Genomic DNA, 9,420 nt, shown 5'->3' on the forward strand with positions numbered 1-9,420 from the left:
AAACTTAAGACAGATTGCCATCGCTCCTTTAATTGTGGGTTGAGAAATTCATCTCCAGTATAAATGTTCTTTATATTTCTAACAGAAATGATGTTGATCTTGGGCGGCATTCTGCAGGCTTGTCCCTGTTTATCCACTGTGTCTGTGACACTGCAGGCTCATGTTAGCATTTCAAATTAAAGGGCAGATTACAGCCTCAGGCAGTTTTGCATGTGATGGATCCATGTCACCTTATGTCTGAGTGCACAGTGCTTGCTGTTTTCAGCAGTTAAATATCATTTAACAGCATCTTTGTTAGAGAGGGTTGAAAGCCAATCGGGATTTTCGTTTTTTTGACGATTCAGCACTTCAGTCTTACAATGCTAAATTGTGCAGCATCACTTTTTCAGCTGAGCAGCCTGTTGAAATTTAAGAGAGTACAAAGTGATCTGAAACTTGACATTACCTGGCATTATTGCCTCTACATCAGATCTGCGCCCACATGCAAGTATGTGGACGCGCATTACAGTTTAAGCAAGACATTCATCCAGATATTTTAGTATTTAGTGATAGCTCAGTTAGAAAATAATACAATAAAATCCTGCCTTTCAGTACAAGTGAGTAAATATGGTTTGAAAGATTTCTTTTGCCAGTTGTCACAAGTTGTTAATTTTAAGATTTTTTTTCTGCATTTATCTGAAAGTTTAAGAGGAAGGTTACTCAACAGGTAAGGGGTTCTTATAGGGAAAGGATCAGCAGCTAACAAGACTGTAACTTTCTCAGGTTTCATCTTCTGTTATTAGCTAAATGTCGAGCTTAGCGTGTGTTTTTCGGTGGATGAATAAGTGCTTGTCTGAAAATATTTGAGGATTGAATCTTTGACTGATACTTTCATGCACCAGGGGGGGCTGGAGCCTATCCCAGCTGTCATAGGGTTGAGAGGTAGGGCATACCCTGGAATCTGAAAGAGGGCTGACACAGAGAGACACACAGCAATTCATACCTATGGGAAATTTGGAATCACTAATTAATAATTAAATAATTAAATACTAATTCCCACGAACTTTGGACTGTGTGAGGAAGCCAGAGTACCCAGAGAAGACTCACACAAACATTGACAAAATATGCAAACTCCACACAGAAAGGCCCCAGATTCACGAGTCAAACTCAGGCCCTTCTATCTGTGAGTAGCAGGTGGCTAAATGCCCTGACACCTGATAGTTTCAATAAATGAAATAGATTTTTTAAATATATCACCAAATCCCAGCAACAATCACCTCGAGGCAATTTGTATGTAAGGTAATGACTCTACATTGATACAGAGGGAAATTCCCAATAGTCAGACGACCCAGAGAAACAGAGAGAGCAGGAATACAGTGGCGTGATTAATACCTGTGTAAAGTTTCAGTGGTTAATGTGTGAGAGTGAATGAATAGTGGCATTGTAAAGCGCTTTGGGTGCCTTGAAAAGCGCTAAATCCAATCCATTATTATTATTATTATTAATGTGTGATGTTTAGGTCTGATTTTTTCACCATGTTCAAAATCAGCCCATGTGATTCAAAATGTTTAAGAAGGGTGGTTCACATCAGTTACCAACTAACTAGGTAGTTATTGCCACACTAGGATTTCACTATCACTGTTTCACTATCTCGAGGGTCAAAAGTTGATTAGCTCGTGTCCCAGCCTGTTCAGACATCTTATGACATACTACCATGATTTGCTTTATCATCAGGGATCTTGCTCTTCTTCCTTCTTCCTGCACTCGGCGAAAGAAGAATGCTGCCAGTATTTTCAACTGTCATCAGGTGACAGCATTCCTGTCATAAGCCGCCGGTGAGGTGACACGCCTCACATGTTAGCATGTTGCGTGACATTGGAACATTAGGGGAGAGATCAGAGTTTTGTATTGGGTTGGTTTAAAAGTATCTAAAAAGTATCAATAGAAAGTATCGCATTTAAAAGTGGCCAAAAGTCATAACTTTACTAAAACCATCTCATATGCAATGAAGTAACAATAAAACTGGTCCCTTTATTTTCTATGAAAACACATTTAATGTAAATGAACTTTTTTTTTCTTCAATCCTTAAAAATGTACACTGAACAGCTACATAAAGGCCGCTTGCTACAGTGGCATGATGCAGGAAAAATCATTCAGTGAAGCCGTGCCAGTGTTTGCAGTTTTCTCTCTGCACTAACCCGAGCTCTCTCTGCATTCCAAACCAGCATGAAGTTCTCCTGCAGCAACGAGGGACACAAAGTCCAACAAATGTCTCAAAATCCACCAATTAAGATGCAATCATGCTTCTAACTTGTTCTCTGGATGACAGCTTTGCTTGTAAATGTCACTGAATTCTCAGCACAGTCTTTGTTTTTAACATGTTTAGTCCAGTGGAAATGCTTCAAAGATTTCAAGATAGGCAGGAAAAAGCACAAAAGTCATTTCCATATTCTGTCAGGTCTCTCATATATGAAAATTAATCTTGTATATGAAGATTGCCCTGCAAAATTGGTTAAATTGACAAATATTGTAGAACACATCATAAATAAATAATAATAATAAAAAGCAAGCAGAATGGGAGGTGGTTCTTTGGGATTCATGTGATTTTGTAATGGAAACTGAGTCACTTAAAATAGACTGTGACGATGGATGTATGCTCGTGCGTATATGTAGAAAGAATGAGGTAAAAATGCACTGAGCTAATTACAAACACAGAAGTACAACAGGAAAAATTTGCAAGAGCGTTTTGCAATCTTATCTGCTTATCTGTTTTATCTGCACTGAAAATGAAGGTGCGAACATGAATGGGTAAAAATAAACCTGAAAAGGTAATGAATGATTCAAATACCTTTTCACAGTTTTTGCTGAGATTGTGCCGGAAGGTCTGACTGTGCTGTGTGTAGCACGTGACTTTGTCAGGTACAGTCAGTGCATGATGTGTTCCAAGTGTGAGGAGTGTATCTATCAAATGAACCTATCTTTGGTTTATTAGCTGTCAGTACACTTAATAATATTAGCAACACATTATTTACAAAGTTAGATATAAACATTATATGGGCTATAACAGATATAAGCTAGTGACTTAGTCTGACTGGCTGAGTGTCATTTGAATCCTTTTAAATTGTTGAAACTTGCTCAGCTTGTAATTTGACGCACTGACATTAGCCATAATCTTTGCAGACATCTCTATAAAATGTCTAAGGTGAGACTTTAGATGAAAACAAAACTGTAATAGAATAAGAACGCAATGGATTTCTAAGTAGTGCTCTTAAAGGATATTGCTCCACTTCTTTGACCTGAGTTCACTCTGCACTAGTTTATTGTTAGGTTCTTCATCTATGTAAAATGTTTCTTTACTCAGGGATTATGGGCTTAAAGCTCATTAAATCATCATTTCAGTATCTCGGATTATGTTTTGTCAGACACATGATAAAAGTATTTAAAATTGACTTAAACCATATTTACAAACTTATTTGCCAAGAATTTCAGCACGTGTGGTGTGGCAGGGAGGCGATCACATTGTTGCACTGCTGGGGTGCCAGGTCAGGCCAGTCACACACAGTAATGATGTTTTTGAGCTGTGGGCAGGTGCTATGTCATGTTGGAAAAGGGAAGCAGCATGTCCATAAAGCTTGTCAGGAGATATAAGCATGAAGTGTTCACACATCTCCTGGGAAATGCTGTGTTGGCTTTGGACTCGATGAAACACAGCAGACCAACCACCACCACCAACATAGAGGACATAGTATCTCAAACCATTCAAAAACCTGGACTCCTGTACCTAGGCGATATGAACCTGAAATGAAATACAAAAATCTTTGTACAGGATGTCGATGATCATTTGGGTAACTGTTGCATCGGCAGTTGTCCCCATGATTGTGGTTTTAGTGCTAAAATAGACTGAGAAATACACGCCATTCATATGCAAACTTTGAATTAAATATGCTAACACTTTGAGATAATAGATTTCTGATTTTCATGAGCCATAATCATCAAAATTAAAACAGTTTAAAATACTTCCACTATACATGTAATTTTTTTTAGCATTTAAAGCTGCACAAGGCCTCATTTACTGGAGCAAGTATAACTAGTCTCTAAGTAAAATTAATCTAATTTATTTATTATTTGAGCTTTTCATCAGATAAAAAAACTGATAACAAAAGTCATATTTTCTTAATCAATGTTGTGTCACTATTAATGTCCCAAAGTCAGCTAATTTATAAGAGCGTATGGGCTCTCTCTTCTTGACACATGCTTGATAATAATTTGCAAGAGATTTTGAGTGCTGCATAAACATGATTGTCAAATCTTGAATATGAATTTCTCTCTCTCTGTCTGTCTTGCTTTTTCATGCAGCAAAGATAAACACCTCAACACAGGACCAAAGAGAGGATTCAAACAAAGGACGACTGTCTGACAGCAGCTCACAGCCACGATGCCGCGCTACAGAGTGAACTGCAGCACCATGATGTTTCTGGTGATTTTACAGGGGGCAGGAGTAGTGCTGTTCTTTAGCTGGTACACCCAACTCAGCCCCTGTGACCCACAACCCTCCAACGCCAAAGTCCATGTTCTGCTGCTGTCATCGTGGAGATCAGGCTCATCCTTCCTGGGCCAGGTGTTCAGTCAGCACCCGTCTGTCTTCTATCTTATGGAGCCCAGTTGGCATGTGTGGACCAAACTGCAGAAAAACGGTGCAAGGGCGCTTCGAATGGCAGTGAGGGATCTCTTACGGAGCGTGTTCCAGTGTGACTTCTCAGTGATGGAGTCCTACCTTCCAGAGTACCCCAATGTGTCGTCTTTGTTTATGTGGAGTCACAGTCGAGCTCTGTGCTCGCCACCAATCTGTTCTCTTACGCCACGTAATCAGTTCAGCAACCAGACTCTGTGCCTAGAGAAATGTGGTGCTGAGGGATTGCAGGGGGTAGAGCAGGCGTGTGACTCTTACTCTCACGTGGTGTACAAAGATGTGCGGCTCTTTGAACTGGAATCACTTTATCCACTTTTGCAGGACTCGAACTTAAATCTCCGCATCATCCACCTGGTCCGAGACCCACGGGCAGTTGTGCGGTCTAGGGAAGAGTCAGCCAAGGCCTTTATGAGTGATAACGCAATCGTCTTGGAACAGAAACGCATTAAGGAAGCAGAGGTACAGTATCAGGTCATGCAGGAGATTTGTCGCAGCCATGTGCGTATCAACGAGAGGGCGGTCCTGAAGCCCCCTCCGTTTCTAAAAGGCCGCTACAAATTGGTTCGCTACGAGGACATGGCACGCAATCCACTCGAGGAGATCAATGCCATGTATCAGTTTGTAGGTCTGGAGATGACCACAGAGCTGGCCACATGGATCTACAAGGTGACCCACGGAAAAGGCAAAGGCTCTATTAAAGAGGCCTTCAAGATTACGTCGAGGAGCGCTACCAACGTCTCCCAGGCTTGGCGCACCATGCTGCCATACAACAAGGTCAGACGAATCCAGGAAGTGTGTAAAGGGGCCATGTCGTTGCTCGGGTACAGGACGGTGAACAGTGAAAAGGAACAGAAGAGGCTTGACATAGATCTCCTGGTGCCACGGGAACCCTATCAGTTCAGCTGGTTGCCTGATAAAACACAGCACCCTAACAACAATTAGAACTGGAATGACAAAGACTTGTTAAAACAGGAATAAAAACAGACTTTTTAAAGAATGGACTACTCAAAGGACCGGATAACGGTACCACCCTGCCCTGGTTCTCCTGGTTTGGAGGCCGAAGTGGGGACACCAATAATACCAAAACTGAAACCATTAACTCTGGGGTAAACCAAGGTCAAAAGCAAGAAATCAAACTAATCAAAACTAGGTCTGGTGTCAGCTGCTGTCAGGGGATGTATGGAGACACAGTTTTTGAAGTGGCCAGTTGACAGTGGGGGCCAATCAGCAGATGCCATTTTGAAGCCAGCCCAAAACAGCTCACCCAATCAGACAAGGGACATGTATAGTCTCTTAAAGGCACAGACCACACACAAAAACAGTCCACAGACTCACTGACAAAACAATTTATGACAAAACGATGTAACATAACCAAAATCCTGATTTATGATGTGCCACATTAAACACACAGAGCCGGCCATTGGCCGTTGCATGCCACATTGTTTTAAGCATATGCATCAAACCATTGTCTCCTGAAGGCTTGATTCATGATGATGATGATGCTATTTGATGCTTTCTAGTGGCTACTCTTGCTCTTCAAATCCCTTATGTGCACCTCAAGGACAACCAAGACGCATAGAACAAATAAATACAAATGTTTCCTATGCAAAGTCTTTAATGGTGCAACACGATGCATAAATACTGACCAGCCTCCAAGTATCACCAGCACCTGATGTGTTAACGCACTAACAGCACTTAGAACTGAAGGGCTAGTCATTTGGCACCTCACATACTTTTCTCATGCTGATAGTGTGAGAAAAGTTAAGAAGCTGCAGAGAGCCGTGAGAAAATGCATTAGCACAATGAAACGCACCTACCCTCTCTTAGCAATGTGCATGTTATTAATACGGTACAACCAGGAAACTCACTAACTGGACTCAAGCTTAATTCATCCCGCAGTAAAAAGTAATGGGCGGAAATCACCAGACACCCTGCAGTATAAAAAAACAGGTATTGACAAAAAATCATGTTTTTTTTGCTCCAAAATGAGTCAAGCACGCCAACGCTGTTACTAAAACCTGCCATAAATGTTGCTTTAAGATGGAGTCAGTCTCCTGTTACTCTGCAAATGAATGTCTGACACATCAAAATATATTGATGTAACTGACAAAAGCCTCACAGCATGGGATAGATTATCTGTTCCTTCTCAGACCTGCTCTCAGCTCAGAACTAACAGCGTTATTTTGCATCCTGGCTCCATTTAAGTGCCTGAGAATTTAAACATTATTTTTTTTGCTCCCACTTGAAACTCCTCACTTCCACAGTGTATTGTAGCTATGAAGGTATACATTCATGAAGGAGTGGAATTAACATGTTTACTTAAACTGAATAAAAGTGCTCAGTGTCATTATTTACATTTGTTTACGGGATCTGTCTGTTTTATTGATTAATACTTGATTACACTGAAATGTCTTTTAATGAGTAGCAAATGTTAAATCACGTTGATTTATATCTTTACAGTAAGAGAAAAAGGATAAATGAACTACTGTTAATCGTGTTTAGGGTGCTTTGTAGTAAAAAATGTACATTAATTTTTTTTAATGCATAAAAAATTGTCATGGGTTTTTTTTTTTAAAGATGGACTTCAGCTATAACTTGGTGTGAGTTTTGTGTTTCATATATGACTTAGTGTTCTGATTGAAACAATATCTTCACTTGTACATTTTTGGAAACTTGCTATGAAGTACAGAAGTGTTTTACATCATGGAGTAAAATACATAACAAAATATTGTTTATTTGAGATGATATGTACTCTGATTTAAGGTTTATTTCATCAATGGGAACTTTAAATGGGTTATTCTACTCATTAAAACACTGGTTAGAATCTCTTTTGCACTGGTTTGGGTCTCTTTTCCATAAGCAAAGATAAAATCTTAAATACACAGACTCAAGATCTCAAAAGGAAACTAGTGCTCTCCAGTTTGAAGGGATGGGCGGTCCAGCAAGCTCAAAGCAGAGCAAAGAGTAGTGGAAAAATTAGAGGCATATTTTGACGTGAAACTGAACATGCGTTGGAGAATACCACCACTAATCATGTGACCATAGAGCCCTGTACTAGGAAGCATGTTCTCAGAAGAGTAAAGAATAAAAATAGTACCGTTCACAATACATAAACAACATAGTTAAAATAAAAGGTCACAGCCGGACACTGTCAGGGCCTAACATTTACTGTGAGATGCAAAAATTTACACATGGGTTACTCTGTTTCAAAACAGCCAACGTTCAGAACATTTGCTGTTCGACTGTCTCTGTTTTACGTTCATGGTAGAAAATGTGAAATGGCTGTTTAAAATATTAAAAACAATTTCAAGCTGTCCTGGAAAGTTGCATATTTGAGCACAAATAATTAAAATAACTTTCTTATTTATTTAATATTTCATTACAATACAAAATTAAGGATATAGAATACTTTTCAACAAGAAAATGGCATTTATTGTAAATAAAATGCCATTTTCATTCACTTGTTGATTCTAGTAACCATGGCAGGTTATCTTTGACAGTCTTTGAGATATTCATGTTCAATCATTGTAGAAGATTTCACTATGCAAAAAAGGCCTGAAAGCGGCTCAGAAGACCCTTGAAAAACATATGGATCTGAGAGTATTTGATTTTGCAAGATTGTGCAAGAGAATGTGAGAATGCTAGTTGAATAAATGTACATTTCACCATATTGTTGTTCACATAGGAATCTACCTAATGTGTGTGGTCTTCGTCATAGCAATGCTGACGAGGGTCCTGTGACATAATTAGTATGTGACATGAATGCTACAACAAAGGTGGATGTCGAGGCAACGATGTAACTGTTGCTCAGTCTGTGGTTTTTTGTGAGACTGGATGAACAGAGCATTGTTTTTGTAGCCATTTTCCTCGTTGCTGGATTTCAGAAATAGCAGCTTTGATTTTTGTGAATAACCCACTGAGTGATACCACTGACCAGCCAATTGGTGGCACGCACTCTGGGTATGATGTCATATTTTAGTACCTGCTTGAATTGCTTGGAACCCCAGCTGAGCAGTTACTATTCTGTTATATATAACTGGTCTGCAAGATAATTTCATATGTCAGCTATAAATGACCCTTTGGTATTTGCATGTAACTGGCCTGCATGATATGCCCATGGAAGTAAAGTCCCACATGGATTCTCAGCAGGGCTGAAGATTTGGCTCCCACATACAGTTCAGTATTGAATATTACATAAAATAAACTCTATAAAAAGTGTCTTTGAATGGCAGATATGCAGAAATGTGTGCACTTCGCAAAGAGCCATGGCTTAGTGTCCGAGAGTCTAAATGAGTCTCACGGGCCTGAAAGTGCACTAGAAGCTAATTATAATTACAATTTATAATTCTTAACTTTGATCTGATGCTCACCACAAACAGACACCAGCAGAAATTTTGGACTTTGGACAGCAAATTTCAGGACAATTATGACATAATCTTTCAGAAAACGAGCTTAACAATGCCAAGTCACTTAAAATATTAATTGACTCAGATGACTCTCTGATTCTGAGAATCAACTTTGCTGCCCTTTGAAATCATTGGAGGATAACAGCACTGTGGTTGCAGATAAGTATTTCTAATAATCGCCAAACTGCCTATAATTATTATTTTTTATTATTTTAATTATTTGGTCTTTTGCAGAATGATACCTAGACTACCTAGACCTTTGTCATATCAGACAAAGAAAAGCAGATGTTGATAAGTCAGCATATCTGCTTGTAAAATAGCTGAAATAATTAAGTGATTATCAAA

The 9,420-nt window shown here is 39.3% G+C and overlaps 1 protein-coding gene across 1 annotated transcript in view; it reads left to right on the forward strand.

Moving 5' to 3' along the window:
• Positions 1 to 7,497, forward strand: part of LOC113025153 (carbohydrate sulfotransferase 6-like) — a 30,252-nt gene extending 22,755 nt beyond the window's left edge. The window contains exon 3 of the mRNA XM_026172626.2: positions 4,336 to 7,497. Within this exon, the coding sequence (XP_026028411.1) occupies positions 4,415 to 5,611 (1,197 nt within the window). The 5' untranslated portion in view covers positions 4,336 to 4,414 and the 3' untranslated portion in view covers positions 5,612 to 7,497. The remainder of the gene's footprint in view (positions 1 to 4,335) is intronic.
• The last annotated feature ends 1,923 nt before the right edge of the window (positions 7,498 to 9,420 follow it).

The sequence above is a fragment of the Astatotilapia calliptera genome, chromosome 7, assembly GCF_964374335.1.
Source record: "Astatotilapia calliptera chromosome 7, fAstCal68.1, whole genome shotgun sequence".
NCBI lineage: Eukaryota > Metazoa > Chordata > Actinopteri > Cichliformes > Cichlidae > Astatotilapia > Astatotilapia calliptera.